The sequence below is a fragment of the Lonchura striata genome, chromosome 11 (assembly GCF_046129695.1).
Source record: "Lonchura striata isolate bLonStr1 chromosome 11, bLonStr1.mat, whole genome shotgun sequence".
Lineage (NCBI taxonomy): Eukaryota > Metazoa > Chordata > Aves > Passeriformes > Estrildidae > Lonchura > Lonchura striata.
In genome coordinates, this window is record NC_134613.1 from 15,473,610 (window position 1) to 15,494,093 (window position 20,484).

General features: G+C 37.6%; 1 protein-coding gene across 1 annotated transcript in view; it reads left to right on the plus strand.

The window, feature by feature from the left end:
* EFL1 (elongation factor like GTPase 1) overlaps positions 1-12,134 on the plus strand; it is a 64,638-nt gene extending 52,504 nt beyond the window's left edge. Inside the window, exons 19-20 of the mRNA XM_021537581.3 lie at positions 1,512-1,696; positions 11,739-12,134. Coding sequence (XP_021393256.2) covers positions 1,512-1,696; positions 11,739-11,927 — 374 coding nt within the window. The 3' untranslated portion in view covers positions 11,928-12,134. The remainder of the gene's footprint in view (positions 1-1,511; positions 1,697-11,738) is intronic.
* The last annotated feature ends 8,350 nt before the right edge of the window (positions 12,135-20,484 follow it).

Here is a 20,484-nt window from a genome sequence, read left to right on the forward strand (position 1 = left end):
CTAAATATCCCCTATGACAGGGAACTCTGGCATTTCAAACTCTTTTCTAATGTATAAGATTACTAATAGCTGTCAAAACTGGACTGTGTATTGTTCCGTGTTGCTGTACCAGAAGCACATTGGCACAGTACTTCTGAGTCTCTATATCAAGCTATAAGCAAGGTACCAATTTTTATACCTCAAAAACACTGTATAAATTGCTGTTTTCCAAACTACTCAGTACCCAAAAAGCATGATTTTTACACTGGAGTAATAAACATGCATTGGCTTATTGTGGCATAAACCCAAATGGAAACATGGCTTTTTAATGCATATATATATATATATTTAATGAATGTAATTTAGGACTCAGACATGCAGATTAATTAGTACAGTCTAATGAATGTGAATTGTGTTGTAATAGCCATGGACATACACTTAGTTCATTACAAATTCATGGGTTTAATTTTTATTGTGGAAACTTCAGCTAATAAATTGCATCCTCATTAGGAGGAGAGAAAAGCAGACCTTTAATGCACTCAGGGTTGGCAGTTGACATGTGTCAAACCACTGGCTTTTGTATCTTTATTCTTTCCTTTGGCATTCCATTCATTGATACTTTGGGAAGTTCAATATATCTCCATATAGATCTGCTTGTTTCTAAGATGGTAACTTCTGCAAAAGTGAGGTCTTTTGTGTTCTCAAAATATAAAACTTTTTCCATCAAGCTTTTCTGACAATATGTAACTTGAACTGAAGCTGAGGAGAGGGAATAGGACAGGGGGATAAGTGTTTTTCTTGTGTACTTATTATCTTGATCAACACAAATGTATTTGTTAGTTTTTGTTTGTAAAATACTTCCAAAAATATGATACCTACTACGAAGTCAAATATGGGCATTTTCACAGCTACTCTCATGAAGTATACACTGTATTTCAATAGATTAAATATTAACTTGGGAAAGAAAATTGAAATTATCCTTGAGTAACTTAAGACCGAATTTATTAACAAACTAATTGAACTCATTAAGCGTAATAAATATGTAGTATTTCAGAAAAACTAATTTTTTGTGATTAGAATAGCTTTGCACTATCTGGGACAAATACCATGTAGGAATATGGTGATCCAAGCAAATTTCTACCAGTAGCTTAGATACAATTCCTGAAACACGATAATATTTCTTAGTAATGATTCTCAAATATTTGGTAATAAGAAAAAAAGCAAGTTAGGCACATATTCTGGCAAAGTGCCTTTTTGAAACAGTAATATGATTGTCTGAAATGGACATAGATGGATTCATCCAGCAGTAATAATGTTACTCAGATGGTTCTGCACATTGTGTGGCAGAATATGTTGTTTGAATTTAGTGTGTCCATTTAATTGATTGACTTACAAAAAAGAATTTTAGCCAAAAAATGTTACACATTTTACTTAAAGCTGCACCTTCTTGAACGAATATTGATGTATTTCTCTTCATGGTGTATTCAGGATGTGAATATGTTGGCAAGCTGATGGGAATTGTGTCTCTGCAGGTCGAGTGTATGCTGTGCTGTCCAAAAGGGAAGGCAGAGTGCTCCAGGAGGAGATGAAAGAGGGGACGGATGTGTTTATTATTAAGGCAGTCCTGCCAGTAGCAGAAAGCTTTGGCTTTGCTGATGAAATCAGGAAGAGAACCAGTGGCCTGGCCAGTCCACAGCTGGTGTTCAGCCACTGGGAGGTAAAAATATCTATTCATTCCATCTGTTTTGGTGATCTATTTCCTGTAGATGTGGCAGACTGGAATAATAAGCAGAAAAGGTTAAGTTTTGGTCAAGACATTTGATTAATTCCTTTTTGAAATGAGGAAAAAAGCCTTATATTATTTCTTTTTGTAGACATGCTGTTCAGAAATGTATTTATATTTTGTTTAGATGGGATACTTTTTTATTTCAATAGCAAGTAAGTCTTTCATAAATGAAACTGTTTCTTTATAGATGTGTTTTCCTGTATTTATGTGCCCTTTCTCATGAGTTCTCTGGTAAACTTGTTTAGGGAATGAAAAAAAAGTCAAAACCACAAAACAGCCCCAACCTACCACTAACAGAAAATAAATGTATCAGTAAATCTAATGCACATGAAAGTTAACCTCTTATGGTCTAGCAGGCATCTTCCATATTCCAAGCCAATATAAATTTTCTTGCTTAAAAGGCAAATTAATAGTTTTAATTCTCTCAAAATTAAATTTGTTGATAGTAAGTAGTGGTGCCCTCAAAATTATTCCTTTTGGTCATCCTTGTCACTTAAAGAAATGAAGAGTTGAATGTTAAGGTGTAAATCAAGTGGGAAGTGGGAAAACTGGTCAGGAATGTCACCAGCTGAAAGTGCAGTGTAGTTTGTTCCTATGATGTGGAGAGTAGATATTCAGGGGGAAAAAATAAAAGCTGTAAATCAGAGCTTGTTCAAGACAAACACACCTGCATCGTCAGGCTCCTCAGAAGACTCCACTGGAAAAGCTAAAAATGGCTTCAAGGGCAAAAGTCAGTGGGTATAAACTTTTCACCTTATATTTTTAAAATAACTTCAAAGTCTATGTTTTTCTGGATTTGGTTGGGGGTTGTTTGTTTGTTTGTTTTGGTCAAGCCTTCCTTTATTTGGTGTTAGAAGACAGTAGAATCTTTTGTAAATGGATGAAAAAAACCTTTGTTTGTTTGATCCTTGATTTATTTTGTCACCTCAAATGTCAAGTCTCTGAGTACAGCCAACTGTAGATTTTTGAGGTCAGTGACACTCCCTGCAATTGCCAGCTATGGGCTGCTTTACTTGCTGAAGTATGTGCTACTTTTTCACATGGTGTGGATTCTTCATCCACAGCTAAGTTGTCCCACTAGGTGGTATCTATAAAAACTCCACTAACTGTATTTCTTTCAGCTGTGTCAGAAATGTAATGTGGATGATAATGGAAAAGGAGGACCTCTGCAAACTGGCCACGTGCTAGCAAAAGAGTTGGGAAGAGTACTTGAAAGAATACTTGAAACAGTACACTTGCAAAAGTACATTTTGTCTTGCTTGGCAGTGGTGCCTTACTGATGTTAGTAAATGCCTGCACCAAGGACTTAGCTCTCCTCCCTTACATTGATTTATTTAATCTTTTGTAACTAAGTCCACCTTCACATAGAACCACAAAAGGAAAAACAGCTGCACAGAATGCAGAAAGGAAAAAAAAAAGGGACAACCCTTCTCAGATGGTGTACACACACACAAAAATAGAGAAACTGCATCTTTTGAGTATAGGGATTTTTGTTACAGCCAGTTGCAGATTAGGTACCTCAAACCAGTGAGTGTTGTAATTTTGTCAGTTCTGGATGGTCTCCTCTGAAGTACTGCTGGTGAGGTTTTGTGCCTTTAGTGGGCTTTTGTCTGAGCCTCTGACATCAGTGCCCTAAAGGAATATCAGCTAGTAGGACATCAATTCCAGCTAACCAAATCTAATGGCAGCTTCTTTAGGATTTGTAGCTCCTCTGTTCCAGCACTAAGCAAAAATGAACCCGGTGGCTCTAGGCCTCCCCTTCTATCCCCAAGCTGTGGTGTGTGCATTTACTCTCAGATATTACAAATTTCACATAAGAAGATATTCACACATAGTTATAGATACTCATAGGACAGAAGGATTTGAACAACTGGCAGCATGTTCTAAAACTGACCTCTGAGAGAAATTATAATTGCAGCTAGTATGTTAAATGCATTGGTAGTAGGAAAATTACTGTGCAAGCAGTCACCTTTCCACCTGGGAAATCCTTCAGTGGGGGAGGATTGGGTTTTTTGTCTCCATGAAAGCCATGCTCACATACTTTTGTGATAAAATAAGCCTTTTTACTAAGCTATGAGTAATATTATCTCTGTGCAGTGATGGCAGAAGGAGTGCACATTACTCTCACACCATCAAGACAATTTCTAAATAAATACAATTTTCAGAATTTCTAGTGTTAGCATGACCAGAGAAACCATGAGAATTGTATCTCAGCTCCTGTTTCTTCTTCTCTTTGAGTTCTGCACTAAGTTGCATAAAGTGTTGGGCATGACTTTGACATTATCACCTTCCTGATGAATTATGGTAGATGTATTTACATGATAATCACCAGCATTTTATTTGAATCCGAAATTCAGTGCATCATTGTGTAAGATAATATGATGTGAACTTTGTGTAATCTTACACTATTTTTTCCTTAGTGTTAAAACTGTGTTAGTGAGAGTGTGGTTGCTGCTTTAATTGTACACTCTCCAAACCCTTCCATGGCATTCTGAAAGAGCTCTGTGCTGCTGCTGTTTTCTCAGTGTGCTCAGCTCATTAGCTGGGACATGTATTTGTCTGCACAAATTCCTTCTAATGTGTTATTAACCCATTTTACACAAAGTGAAATAGACAGTTTGGGGGATTTTTAAACTTCCAAACACTTTGTCCCATGGAAATCACATGCATATAGTGTGTTTAAAGAGGTGAGGTTTGAGTTCACTCTTTCATTATATTTCCTTATATTTGTAGACTCTGAATACAGGAAAGTCAATGATAGAGCCTACATTTAAATGAAGCCATTTTGGTCTCTGGGGGAATGATATTGCCATTTTTTTTAAATTCAGTTAATGAATGGGTTTTGTGTAGTTCAGATTGCTCCAGCCCCAAGGGATGGAGCAATACATATATCGAGGTCTATCTTGTCAGATACTCCTTTTTTATTAATGTCTTCTGGCATGCTTATGCAATTTATTTGTGCCTGTAAAGAACAGCACCAAGGAACCATTAATGGGAGTTTTCAGTTTAGTCCCATCTTAAAAAAAACTAATTTTAAAAGTTAGGCAAATGTTAGGTGTGTTGGGTTTACTTGGCAGTACTTTCAAACTCGTTATATTTTTTTTAAACTTTGAATTAATACTACACCTTCAGTTAATGTATGTTTTGGTTTGAGCCTTTTTCTTTTGTTCTCAGTTCGTTGCAGTTAAATCTTTTACTCAGTCACGTTATTTTTATCTTAATCATAAGGTTTTGAACAAGAATGTATTTGTGATTGCACAATCCTTAAGAGTAATGGAACTCTGATCCCATTTGGAAAATCTGTGTTAAAAGTAAAAAGAAATAATACATGTGGCTCTATTCAGATGCTGATTGAATTTTCAGCAAGGATTGTCAAAGACATCTACTAGTTGTAAAGTTGTGAAATGTATAGTATTCCTGTTAAATCACATCTTTGCAATTGCATGAAGATTAACTATTAAACATACTTTTCTTCTTGAGGGGGCATGAGTGAACTGTAAACACATTTAATCAGAATTCTTTGTCATTATCCCTTCTAAGTAGAATAGTGCCTAGAACATGCCTCAGGGCTCTGGAGAAAGAGAAGGGCTGTGTGTAATAATTGCTAGGAATATGAGACTTGTGAATGTGGAAGTTTTATACTCTGAATTTTAATTCATGCCTTTCAAATTGTAAGTCATTTTACAGCTCGGAAGATGGGGCTTAATATAGAAGTTGCTGGATTGTTAGGCATGCATTAAACAGGAAGCAGGCTGAGGTAATGAGAGAGAATCTATTCTAGGTTTGAGCTGTACCTTTACATACATTATTGCACCAGTGACAGTTTGGGCACATAAATGAATTTGAGGAGTAACCTGGAACCTTTCAAATATAAAAAGCTCATTGTTTTGGCAGGAGCATCTGAAGCTAATTGAAACAGTAAATAAGAGTGGTAGGGGTGTGGCTTTAATTCTCTTTCTCAATACATGCTTCTTAAGTAACAGGAAAAAATGCAGCAGTAGAGTCACACATGTCCTTTTTTTGTTTCCAGTTACCAAATTCCCATTAACAGCTCCTGGCTGAAGTCAAGGGTAAAGCTTATCTGTCACTGTTTGAGACACAAACAAGGATGAAGCTCCTGAGCCAAAATAAACTTGTATGAGTTTATTTTATAGCTAACTGTGTAAATGTTCATTATAACAATATTTCTTCGAAGAGGAGTTCTTGTATCTAACCAGGCATTTTCAGGCCTTGGCAGTCTCCATTATATTGTGAGTGGAAGCTCTGAATTATGGGGTAGTTTTGGATGCTTTTATTTGCAGGGTGTCCACATCCAGTACATTCATGTAGGGTATTCTCTGTTCTGGAAGCACACTGCCAGTACCCAAGTGGCCTTGAATTTGCTTGTGCTCAGTGCAGAACCACTTGTGCAGCATTACCCAGCATATTACATGTGGTTTTCTTGAAAAACAGTAGGTAACTATTCATATGCACCTCTGAATTCTTAGTTTCTCAGGGCTACTTCAGATGCTCATATCAGCTGTACCTTTCTCAATTGCATAGTCTGTGTCAGTGTCATTGTCATTACTAGGTGATAGACAATAGACACCATTTGAACTGTAAATGCTCTTGAAATACCTTACCTTTCTGCCATCAAATTTTCAAAGGTAGAAAGGATTCTGATCCACTGGAGCCCCTATCATCTTTGAAATTGTGCATAATAGTTATTTGGATTTTTTTTTTTTTTTTTTTTTTTTTTTTTTTTTTTTTTACAGAAGAAAGAACTTCTGGCATAATGTTTTTCCTGGCTTGCTGATGGCTGCTGTGCCCAGTCAACACTGAGTTTAGTGTTTCTTGGCATTTCTTACTGAGCAATTCACAAAGGCCATAATGTTGCTTGCTGGTCTTAAAATCTCCATCAGTGTAAGACTGCTCTTTCTTTCTATTCATGGCCCAGCTCTAAGGCATTTTCCACATTGATGATATTTGGCTCAAAAGAAATTTTCTGTCTTCATCAGTCAGTAAGGACCAGTAGGATAAATGCTACCAGGAGCATGGCTGTGTTCCCAAATCTGCCTGACCTTTTGGATGAACTAGGCAGATCCCTTCTGTTTGCTTCTGGTGCTTCTCTCAACCTTGTTTTGCATAATTAGGCTGCCTTAGGCAGAAACTGTTTCTTACCATCATTTTGTGAAATACACTAGACAATGGGACCAGGATCACTATTGGAGCCATCTGGGTGACACTGAAATGCAAATAATAAATCATCCTCAAATTAAGCCTTAAAATTCCAAGTCCTCTTGAGTTGCAAGTGGTCTGCTCTACGTCATGTCTTAGTGAAAAGCTTGGTTAGCTTACATAATAACTTGCAAGATTAGTACACACTGTATAATTTATCAGTATTGACATTGTATGCTCACAGTATTTCTATTTTTGTTGATTATTATTACAGGTATTCAGATTATGTCTCTCATAGAGATACAAGCATTTATAACTTGAATTATTAATGTGTCACTGTTAAGCTAAAAGAGAGTGATATCTGTTTTGCCTGTGCTACTCTGCATGCTCTTACTAAACAAGTCTTAGGACACTTCATTGTTTGGGTGTGTTTGTTTAAATAGCTGTTATATTTAATAAAACATCTTGCTTTAGAATGGTTTGTTCTTCTGAAGAATACTTTTTGCTTACAACATTTGAAGTAATCTATTCACTTCTTTGAAATACCTAATCCCAGCTGACTTCATTATAAACAGTTTTATTTATACCTAGAGTGGGTTCTGCAGTGAGCAATGGGACACCCTTCATGTATTTGACTGGGAGTTTTTCTTTAAAGCATAATGAAATTCTACAGGTATGCTTATAGTCATACTTTAAACAAATTGTATCACTCAAGACTTCTAGAAAATAAATCAATGAAGATTAATTTTAAATGTTTCTTAATTTCAATGCTTCTTTAATAGGAACATTTCCATCATTTAGGCATTGTGTTTACAATAACAGATTTAAGAACTGTATCAGCTGCTGTGCACTGATTCATTTTTCTGTGTTGCCTTGTATATGGTCTCATTTAGAGAAAATGCTTGTTTTCTAATAGAATAAATGCTGGTCCAGTAATCTACTGCATGGATCTTGATTTATAGTTCACTTTTTAAAATAAATGTCTTTCAGAAGAGCCTTGCAGATGTATAGAAATACTTGGTTGTGTTAAGGAGGAAGCACTTTGTTGTGTACACTTGAAGGAGCAATTGTGTGTGTGCTGGGCTGTTTATAGTTAAGGCTGATGCTGTCCCTGACAGAGAATTCTGATATTGAGTAATAAATAAGCACAGGCCACTGGCTAGTTCACACTGTTAAAAAGAAAAATTCCCAAGTCCTAGAAAAATTCCTGGAGAAAAGGTGTACTGAATTTGCTAGTTACCAAGTCATGCACAGTATGGTGGTATTTGAAAATGTACTTTATCATCATGCTAACAATACCATAATACTGTTGGTTTTACAGAGTCTTATTCCTAATATTAGTGCCTCTTGATCTCTTCTTTGGGGCACAATATTTGGCTGTGGTAATTTTCTTTTCCCCCCTGCTCACACTGACAGAGAGAGACAGACCTTTGATAGAAGGTTAACTGAATTGCTTCAGCCCCTTAAAGATTTTTCATCTGTAGAAGGCATATTATTTTGAATGTCTGGTTCTCTTTTGATTGAAGGTTTTGTTTAGGAATGTAACTTTTTGAGAAGGTGTTGTCAAGATGCTTTCACATTTCTGATTTTAAGGGGGGGTCTTAGGCTATATGTTTTAGTTTTGTACTGAAAAAGTAGTATATGGAAACATTTAAATAATTTTAAATTAGAAGTGGCATATAACAATAATGTTTCTGGGTGTCTGCTCTGCTTTGATCCTGTAGATTTTTAAGGATCCAAAGTAAATGCCCTCTGTGAAATAACTATACCATATTCCAGAAGGAATGGTCCATTTAGAATCTAATTCATCGCTGAGGGCTTCATCCAGACAAAAAACTCAATTCCTGTTACAAATTCCAGAACCATCCCTGTGAGGTTCCCATGAATACAAACAATAGCTCAGGACCTAAAAAGCTTCTTAGCTCTGATTCCAGGAAGCCCAGACCCACCATTCTGACAGTTCCCATTGTAAGGAAATTGATGACAATGCTTTGGGACCGTTCTCCTTTTGCATGCTTGCACTGTATTAACAGAGCAGGGGAATGATGGATTCCACCTGCTGTGAACATTTGCCTTGATGCATTAATGTGATATGAATAAAGAGGAACAGTCTGGATTGTGCCTTTGCCTTCACTCACAGATTCAGAACTTTCAAAAAATAAAAACTTCCTACTTCTTTGTTTGGGTAACTGTTTCAGTAACACCCCTGTGTGTCATAATAGGGTTACAGTGACTTCTTAAAGATGATGGCCTGGGTTTCTCTTTCCCATTGCTTAACCATGGCATGGTAACACATGTGCTGATTAATTTATCTTTTATAGTGTATCTGTACCATTTAGGTAGGTGTAGTTCTCTAACAGAAATTTTCTGATACCACCAGATCTTGCTCTAGAAGCAGTGTGTAGTGGCTGAATTTTTTAGACAGGTTGATGAGGCAAACTAACTCCTGAGGTAGTTCTTTGAAACCTAATTAACCTCTTTACTGCACTGCTCTGCATCATGTAGCAGTACAAGGTTCACCCAGGATTCTGTAACCCTGTGCTGAAATAGCTTTACCCTTGCTGGCTAGTAAATACTGAATAGTACATTTAAACCTGCTGTTATGCTGACTTCCCTGAGACCTGTTGAAGCATAAAGAATTCTTGTCAGTGGAAGAAATATCCAGTGCAAAACTTCAGTAGGGCAAGTGTTTCATCAGTTCTTGAAAGAGCCAGTCTGTTGAACCTGGGGATTTTCTTAAACATCCATCACTACAGTATCTAAATATTTACAGGTAGATTAGATCTGTAAGTTCAGTTTTGTATACTTTTGGACCCCTGTGTTATATTCATTCTTCAAGAACTGCTCTCTCACTGCTTCTCTCTGGACATAATTTCTGAGCATTGCATTTCTTGCCAATTAAAAAAAAAAATGTCATCAAAGGGCATAGTAACAGTCTTGAACTTACCAGTTTGTAGCTGTATAACCTCCCTCAGTCTGAAGCAAATCCACTGAGCACCTTTTCTTCTTCATGTGTTCTTAGAGTTGGAAATTTTTGTTTGTTCAGCTTTTTAGGCAGATCATGAAAGGGAAAGTCCACTATAGCTTTACATCATTAAGATGTTCAGAATGAGCATCACTACAGCTTTATCAAGTCAGCATGCAATCTCCACTGCCCTTTCTCTGTATTTCTAGTGCATAAAGTATCAGTGAATCTCTCAAACTCTCATAGAGAGGGGAACATTCTTTTTTATTGATGTAAGCTTTAAGTTTCTGTGTATTGATTATAAGGCCCTGTGCAAGACATCATAGTGAATATGACTCAAGCAGATTCTTCTGTGGTTAGGCAGTTCTTACGTTTATGGTGAAAAATAAACACATAAAAATTTGGAAAGCTGAGTTTCAGGCTGTTTATTTCTGAGCTCTACTTGCTTTTGGTTTTCAGCCAGACAACCCTGTGCATAGTCATTTTCCATGTAAATAATTGAGATTGGCTGTCACTTTCAGCACTTAATTTAACAAGTCTGTACATGTGCTTAACTGTAGCAAACTAGAACTCTTTTTGTTGGTTTAGCTTTACATCCCATTTTTGCAAGATTGAACCTACAGTATTGCCTAATACAAATTAGGCTGCCATAGTCATTCTGCTAACTCCCCATAAAGTGTAATTTATGTGGTTGTGTTGGAGTTAACATGAGGTATTAAATTAGGACTCTACAATTGTCCATGTTTCTGGGGAAAATCATCCATTTTCAGTCATCATTTTTTAATTCCTCTTCTTTCTAGTTTGTATAACCTGAGCTCTAGGTTATTTTGCTTTGGTTGAAGCACCATATGGCAATTGAAAGGATTTGTCAGAAGAAAAAGTTTGCAAAGGTAGAAAAGGCTTATAGCATTAAGCTAAAATTGGTAATTTAGGAAAGTTTGTTCTCTCCTTGTCAGTTATTAGTGCTAGTGCTAATATTTCAGAAATTATTATAGAGTAATGTGCTCAGTTGTTACAACTATCGTGATTCTTGCAGTAACTAATACTTGGCTGGACTGCTTTTTCCATGAGGATTTTGTTTAAGAAATTAATCCGGTATTACCTTTGGGTTTTTTTTTAGTAAATATATTAACTGTAACTGCCTCTTGTGAGGAAATCTACTATCAAGAAAATTAGTATTTTTGAAATCTGCAGTAGTACCTGTGTAACATTATACAGTCAGTTCCATCCCTTCCTAATGTTTGTATTTAGGGTTCTCTGTAATACTCTCTTTGTTAGTCTCACAAGTGTGGGGTACAGAGGATGAACTGGAAATAAAGATATGTCCAGTTATGATCATGTTAGATCTAAAATCTATTCTAGAGAAGGGCTACAAAGCTGCAAGAACAGCTCTGCTATATGTGTTAGAACCAGAAACAGTGATTTTTAAACCATCTGTCCAACTCAGGATTGGGATTGGAAAACATAGGGCACAGAAATGAGCAGAAATCCTCAGTTCTGATAAATTCTAATACAATTGTTGTGTGATAATATTCTATATAAGGACTTCCGTCTTGGAAGTTGAGAGTTTTCTGAACATTATTTGGCACTATTTGCTGATGGGCAGTTGAAATTGCTTTTAGGAAAACTTGGACAGATAACTGCAGTTGAATTTGAAAAGTTATTGTGGGCTTCTTTGGGCAGAGCTGCAGAGTGTGTCTTCGGTCTTGTTTTCTGCTTCCATGGCAAATTGCAGGCTTTCCAGACAACCTGATCTCTACTTTGCTTTCTCTACTTCAGCAGTTGATTACTTGAAATGTGCTAATAAATTTGTGCTACTTTACTCTTTTTTTTGTTTGTTTCCTTTTGTAGATCATTTCAAGTGACCCGTTCTGGGTGCCAACGACGGAGGAGGAATATTTGCACTTTGGGGAGAAGGCGGACTCGGAGAACCAGGCCCGCAAGTACATGAACGCAGTGAGAAAGAGAAAGGGGCTCTATGTGGAAGAAAAAATCGTGGAGCACGCTGAGAAGCAAAGAACTCTGAGCAGAAATAAGTAGCTGTGTCTGCCCCCTTTCTCTCCTGATCTGTGGGTGGGGTATTTTATATGCAGCAGATGCAAAATTTCATTTGGACTTTGTTCTTTGATACCATTTTTCTTATATGCTTTGTCTGTGGCTTATGTTTAATAAACTTAAGCCTTTCCAACTTTTGTACAGAGAAAATAGTTTATTTATTGAAATAAAATAGAAGTGTATTCACTGCAATTAGTCTCAATTTTTAAAATTTAATGCCCTATTGAATCTCCTGTCACAAGGATTAGGAACTCCCAATTCAATTTGTTTCTTTCTGATTTGTTGCATGTAGTTACGGTAAGAGCTGGTTAACTAGCTTCTTGCAAATAAACCATGCACTGAATTTAGCTCCTTAATGGTTTTGACTGTTTTTTTAAATTAATTTCTGTAATGTATTTGTTTCTTACCTATAACTTTCATAGTTACCTGTATGTAAATAGATGTAAGTAAGCCTATTAGGAATTTCTAAACTTTTTGTTTTACTCCATTCCTCATGTAAGCAGTTACTAGAGCAGTAATATATCTTTATATCTTTTATCTTTTAATATATCTTTAAAGCAGAGGGCAAAAATAGTATATGTGGAAGACAGCTCTGCAAAAAGCTGAGCAAGATTTGTCTTGTTTTTCCTCCTTAAAACACACCTTATTAAAAACTTCAGCTTCCACAGACTCCAGGTGAGACGAGCGAGTATCTCCAGAATAAATGAGAAACTGGACATCAATTTTCTTCACATACTTTATGCAGACAGTAAAGTACATTGTACTTGAAAACTCTGGAAGTAAAGCAGCACTCTTGATTAGAGAGGGCTTCCTCAAATATATCTGTCTGAAACGTTTTTTCATATTTAAATCTAGTGCCAGACAAGTTCCATTTACAGATGGGACTAGAAGCTTTCAGGTCTGCTTAAATCCTCCCACAGTGTGACTTGGCAGCAAAACTCGAACTGGGAGCTCAAGTGACTTTTCTCCTGGCCCTGATCATATCAACCTAAATTCTTCAGGGAAGGTATCTGATAGTTTTGCTTCTTCTATTAGGCTTTCTCCTTTCTAACTTCAGTTTGGTTCAGAATGCTGTGTAAATTTTTCTGTGCTTCCTTTGGAAGCAGAAACAGAAGAGCACGTGGAGGAGAGGATGTGAATGAGCTGGACTATTTTGTCATCACCATTTTTTTAAATGCATAATTTGAATTCTCACATAGCTTCTGATTCATTTCGGTTCTTGTTCATACCAGACTGCCTGTGAAAACCCAAGAGTTGAAACTAGGCAAGAGAGTGTAGTTTTCTTTGTTGCATCATGTATAGGAGAGGGACAGTCATGAAAACAGGAGTAAGGGCTTTTTAGTACCTGTTGTAATGTTGGCACATTGTCCTTTGGTATTCATAAAATGTTTTGAATTTGGTCCTTGGAGTAGACTCTCTTATTTTAAACCATACATAGATATGTTGGAATAGTGATAAAAAGTGTGTGCTTTTCATACTGTGTGTTTCTTCACCAGTTCTACTGCAAATCTGCAGTATCTGTGATGTGCTGCTTCAGTACAGCCCTGAGAAAGAGAACACTTCCAGAGCTAACATGAGTTGTCTGTGTAGGCTTTGCTGATCTGACTGGTGTTGAGACAAATAGTTTACATGCAAGATAAAATATTTACATGTAAATACCAATTTGATTTAGCAGCGTGTCTGAAGTTTGGGCTCTTATCTACTTGATGTGGCTTAGTCATATCCTCTGTTGTCAGTGTGTGCTTTTTGATTTGTTTTGTGCTACTTTGGATCTACTCAAAAGTGGAAAAGATAAAAATTAGTATTTATTTTTATAGCATCTATTAATAAACTGAAAAGGTTTTGTTTTGTTTTTTTACAGCTGCATCATTCCATGGTCATAAAACTCCTGCAAACCATGACTAATGAGAGGAAAAAATAGATACCATGAAATAGTGTGGTTTGGGCTGTTTGACAGATATTTTCTATTTCAACAGATGCTGTTTTCCTACAGGAGCTTTATTATTTATTTATTTGTTGTTTGTTTGTTAATTTATCCTTTTATCCTTTCTTCTCCTCATCCCTCCTCCTTAATTTCCTATTTTAACAAAGATTAAATGTATAACACCCCACTGGTTCTTTAGAGGAATATTTTTATTATCATCTTACTTCTTTTTACTGAAACTGCTTATATTTGTAAAGACTTGCTGGTTCTGGAATTTGAAAAAAAAAAAAAAAAGGCAAAATTTAGTAGTGTTTTCCTGTTAGCATTTTCATGGCCTTGTAAAAGCCTTGTCCTTCACCCTTAGAAAGTTACATGTCTCACTGTTCTCCAGTGAGACATCTGGATGCATTTTTTTCTCCCAGAAAAGCTGCTGGTGTAAAAGGGTAACAATAAATAATAATTTGCCCAGGCAGCAAAAATAAAACTTTATTCAGAAGCCCTGCATTTCTTACATGCTCACACAGGTTTGCTACCCCCTGAGGAGGAGGGGAATTCAGTACTGTTACAAGATATTTTTGTGAAGTGGCCACAGAGCACAGCTAAAATCTGCATCTTCTCAGGTGGAATTACAAATGGAAGGCAGACTGTTCATCATCACCAGTTCAGTGCTGGACTGGCTTTTTCCTGTCTGTGGAGAGCTCTTTCCAGATTTTTTTTATATGGCTCTTTTACACTGTAATAAGTAAGGTAATGAATAAATCACTGTTATATCACTGCTTTCGGAATGATTTATGCCAGTGAGAACTGCTACCCTGGAGTATTTTGTATCTTTTTTGGTTTTTTTGCTATAGCAGGGGCCTCAGAGTTAGAGACAAGCCTTAAGGAAACTTCTGGGCTTTAGAGATGATTCCATGACAGTTATATGGGTCATTGTCCCCTCTGCCATATTTTCATGAAAATAGTAATTCTGGATTATAACTTTCTTAAAATAGAAGAAAAAGCCCACACTGTTTATCTGAAAAGATGGCTGTGGAGTAAGCAACAGGCTTTTCAGAGGGGTAGTACAAAATGATCCCTGGCTTTTTTAACTCAGTGTGATATTTTTATGGCGTTTGGAAAACAACATCCAGTGGTCTTTTCATTGTAGGATTCAAGAAAATAGATTGGAGTGGCAATCATGCAAGGCTGCCTAAATGCTGTCTTTGTGGACCTGTAAGAAGGTTGACCATGAGGAAGAGGCACATTTAATTATGCTTAAAAAGGCCTTGACAAAGTCCATGACAGCTTCAGGAATTCTAATCCTTTGCTGCATTTGAAGGCAGTGTATCTTTTTGGCTAGACTTACCTCCTGAGCACTCTGAGATATTCCTGCTTTGTTCCAAGAGGAGGATGCAAAGTCAAGGTCAGTCATGTGGGAGTTAGAGACTAAGATGACAAAAATCCCTCAAGAAATTTATATAGCAGGACTTATACAGCCTTTTAGTAGTGGTTTTTGGTTGCCTCTAATACATGTGTGTGACTGTAAGTCCTGGGTTTTTTTCTTAAATCTTTCTAAGGCTTCTTTAAATGACGATTTTATAACAATCAGCCTAATTTCAAGGGCTGGTTCATTTGCTGGGGGACACAGATACATCAAAAGCCAACTGGTGCTGAAATACAGCAGCAGACATGCTGTGGAGCATTTTCTGCCTTTCATCTCTTGCCATGGCAGCATTTACCTTTAGGAGATGAGGAGCAGGGCTCTTGGAAGGACAGCCTGGCCCTGCTGCTGCTGTGAGTGACAGCAGGAGCTGCAGCTGCGGCTGCGCTTCCCGGGAGGCTCGGCACAGAGCGCTCGTGACAAGTGCTGCTGCCACTGCTCTGAGGATTGAAAGCTGATCCTATTTATGAACCCATGTCTTCTCCTTGTAATGTTGCTGTCTTGCAGTATGAACAGCTTAGGAAGGTTATTTTAAATTAACCTTCCTGTGTTAAAACAATGTCTAGTCTGTTCCTATCACATCCAACATCGTAAGCATCAAGGCCAGCGAGTAGCTCAACTGCAGCTGGTGTGAAAGGGGAAGGCTGGAAGAGTAATATAAAAATGTTGTGGAAAAAAACCCATTACACTTGCATAGATGTCTTTATAGGAGCTGTTTGCATTGCATAATGGGATTGCATTATGCTCTAGAAGTGTTCAATAATAGATAATGTACAAGTGTGCTCCATGGAAGATAGGCTGCCTTGGCAGGCAGAGTGTATTACCAATCAGAGCACACTGGTAGTAGTGTACCAGTGTACACTGTGTAGCCTTGCTTGTGCAAAGGACTGTGTGAAGAAACAGGCCTCTGTCTCCTTTGCTGTCCTGTAATTTCAATAAAAAGACTGTGGCAGGTCATAATTTTGGGAGCTTGTTGGAAGGGACCTGTGCATTCCCAGCAGCAGCAATTCCCCAGCTACCAGTTCACTGACTACAGAAAGCAGCTCTAAATAACCTTTTTAATCCCTTTTCTGCCAGGACCTCCCACTGAATCATGGTTTCTGTTGAATCTTGTTGCTGGGATAGGTGGAGCCTGAAGAACTGAATGGAAGTGTATTTTGCAGGGTTGATGTTCTGAGATCACTGGGGATGCAATTCTGAGACTGCCTGAAGGTGGGAGGCCCAACATCATGAAATTACAGAGCTTACTCTTTCTCAAGGAAAAGAGTATTGTAAGGGAAATGCCTTAATTTTTCTTTTGTTCTTGTGATTCTTGGTTGAGGCCCCCAGAGCACATGAAGAAGCCTCTGCTAATGTGGGCTGGCAGAGTTTGTGCTGTAGAAAATGGAAGTACAGTAATCACCCTGCTCTCTGATAGCTGTCACTTTTACTTATCAGCATCATTTCTTCCAAAGAGAAAATACCAAAACTGTGATTAACATCACTGTGTCATAGTTACTAAACTGTGTAGACAAAGAGTTGGTGGCTGACAAGCTGAGCTCTGCTTTTGCTCTGGAGCTTACAGACAACACATTTCTCTGGTCAGAAAGAATTAAGCTATGCATTTCTTCATAGCTAACTAAAAAAATTCAAAACAGCTGCATCTTCTAAATATATCTGAAAGGTTTCCTTGCTTTTGTGTATAAACAGATTCAGTATTGATATTAGGAGTTAGGACTTCAGCAATGTCGTTGTGATATTATGTGTGAATCACTCTAAGCCAATGAAAAAAAGAGTGGAGCCACATTTCCCAGTCCATGCAGGGGGGCTGTGCTCAGCCCCAGAGCAGGAACACAAGGGCCAGAGGAGCTGGAGTGGATATTAACTTAAACCTCAGCTTGTAGGAACAAAGGAGCTGTTCAGTGAAGGAAGTTACTGAGCACTTGACAGAGTCACTACAGAGTATAAAAATCACATGTACAGTGTCAGAGACACCCCTCAGTGAGCCTGCTGTGGCACAGGGGCCCCCTGGACATAAAAATGAATGTACATCCCTCCCTTTGCTGCCCAGTTCATGGACGTGCCCCTTGTAATACAGCCCAGCCTTTGGTTCTTAGGATTTTAGGATTTTTTTTTAGGACTTTTCCCAGAGTTTTAGGACCAGAATCTCATTTTGTGTAATTTGTTGTTTATATCACTGCAGTTGAATTCTGTTTGATCTGCCAGATGAGGAACTGGGTTTTGTGCCACTTTCATTTTGTTCTTGACTTAAAACGTGACAGATATCTGTGGTAATTGTTGCTGAGCCCTTTTTCTTCCTAGGTTTGTTACTGGAGAGCAGAAATATGTCTGCAGACTTGTGAGTGCACCTATAAATAGCAGGCTACTGTACATAAGATTGTTACTGTTGCCAACCCTGTGTTTTTTTTAAGACAGATCTTGTGATACTTTGTTTTTCCTAAAAACCACAGGTCTTGTATTTCATCAGAATCTTGGTTTTCATTTTAAAAAAAAGTTTCCAGTTTGATGTTGGCACCAAATTAGACAAAAACATGAAAATGTTTGCAGCTTCACCATGATGGCAGAAAAAACAAATGCATACAAGAGCCCCCAAATATAGTATTTTACTTAAAAAACAACCAACAAAAAATCCCAAACCATCAAGTAAATGAAAGACCTGTGGTTTTGAGGGACAGACTCTTAATGTCTGTGTTGTGGTCTTTTACTGTAACTGTAAAAATGGCTTTTGTAATACTTTTTATAAAGTGGCGGTGTTTTTTTCTTTGCAGATAAGCTTCTTGCAAAATCCTTATTGAAAAAGAAAAGATGTTGCATCTTTTGGAAACACTGGTCACTTCATAAAACAAAGAGCTGCTAATAGTCTCTGAACAGATGCCTTTTTCCCTAGATCTGATTCTTGATCTGAGTCTGCATGATCCAAAGCAGAAGGGCTGGAGGCTGACAGTAAATGTGCTAAAATATCGAGCTGTTGTGGAGGGGAATGCCAGTCTTGAGTCTTCCCTCTTTGCTCAATGTATGCTGAGTTTCCCCTGCTTTTCATCAGAGTGAATGTTTAAGGAAAAATTTGTTCTGTTTTCATTTTTAGACCTTGGATTTCACATTTTGAAGATTTTCTCATGATACAGCCCTCCCTTAGCCCCCAGTTTGACTCAGCAAACCCCAGTTTGTGTGTGCTGTGCTGAAGAAGTCTCAAATCATCACTTCCTTGAAGTGCTCAGGCTGGATCTCTGTGGCTCTGGGCAAGGATGGGACTGCAAACTGAAGTGGAGCTCTCCTCCTCACACCCACTCCTGTGAATTGACCATTCTTCTTTTCACAGAGAGAAAGATTAAATGTTTAAGTCTTGCATAACATAATTATTTAGCACTCCAACAAAAGGGAGAAAAGTGGCAAGTTGTTGTGTTTGAGATTTCAGATGTAAAAATCAATTTGAAATTACTCCAGGTCAGATTTAATCATCCTGAATAAGTAATGAAAGGGCAAAAAAAGTCATTGAATAAGCTTTTCACTCTGCTTTTGTTGACAATAAATGCTGTTGCAGATGAAGCAGTTATCAGGGCTGAAGAGAGAAAGATGATTACTGGAAAAATGGGCAAACTTTACTTTTGGGAGTTGTGCAACCAGAGGTAAGATTATAGAAGAAAAACTAAGAATCTGGTAAGTTCAAAGACCTTTTTGCTACAAGAAACATTATTTTGAAAAGGTTAATGGAGTTAACCTACAAATCAGATTAGCAGAAATAATGATTATCTGATATGTAAGAGATTGAAATTTTGCAATATTTGTTAATTTTGAAATCAAAATATATTTTCCATGACTTTGAGCTATGTTGGTTTTATGTTGTTATACTCTAAAAAGTTTCTTTTTGGAATTATAGCAAAGTAAGGGGAGATAGTTTATTTTCTATCATTTTACTCCACGGATTTAACCAAATCTTATTAATTATAGGTATATTTTCAAGGCAAAGATGAGGGCTTCCTCTGTCGTGCCATTTCCTTTTCTGATGGTCCTGTGTCAAACTTCTTGGTGATGATGTTCATCACTGACTTCCAGTGACACTCTCGAAGAGCATGCTGCTTTTCTCAGGAGATATAAAAACAGGGGAGAACATCCCAGGGACTCACCAAGTCAGTAAAAAATGTATTTTCTCATTCTGCCCTGACAAATATCTTTCTGAACACTACATATTTTGCTGTACAATGTTTAAAAAATTAAACATGTCGGTAGGGGAAGCGCATGATTTGTGACTCGTGTAGCAGTGGAGGAGCTGGTGGCAGAATCTGGGGTGTTTTTTCTGTGCTGATTGCTCAGGGATGTATTATATTATCTAATCAGAAGTCATTACCGGTCTGTGCAGCATTAATTCATGCAGTTTTCCATACATACCCTCTGTTTGGTCCCTCAGGGCAGGATGGTTCTCTAATGGATCACATTCCCGAGATCAGCTGATAGGGCTGCAGCACTGCCCTCACCCACACATGAGCTGCAGAGGGAGCACACATTCAACTACCCAGGGAAGAGTCCCAGACTGATTTTCTACACTCACATTTCAGCTAAAGAAACAGCCTTGAGTTTTCTTTGTTTGTTTAAAAGAAAATAAATCATCCTGGTGTTCTAGAAGCCACACCAGGAATCAGCAAGTTTCCTAGATGATGGTCGTTCTTCCAGCACACCCATATGAGTAGTGGAAATACCTGATTTTACAAACTCAGGAGTTCTGTGCTGGGATATGTGATGGCTTCAGGTGGGCTTGGGTGTCAAATGTGTCTGCCACCAAGCTCTCACCCTGAGCTCTGTGTGCCATGGAATGTTTGCCAGGCAGAAGTGTTGGAGTTCTGGGACAGGGCAAACAGGAGCATGAGGCTTGCTGCTAAGAAAATAAGGGGGTTCAGAGGTGGGGCTGATTTTATTGATGTGTATAAAAAGAAAGACATAAGTTAATAATTCCTCTTTTTAAGAAGGATGTTTTGAATACTGAAAAAATGGTTCTCCACAGCTGTAAGATGCATTTAAATCACCCAGCGGAAGCACTGATCTATATTCATGTAAATGTGTTTTGATGTCCTCTTAAAAGTTTAAATGAAACACCCACGTCCAGGAAGCTGCCTCTCTCATGTGGGAGCACAATTGCAATTCTTCCTTAAATGTACTGATAGGACATCTTTTTCACTTCAGAAGCACTGAACTTTGGCAATTTA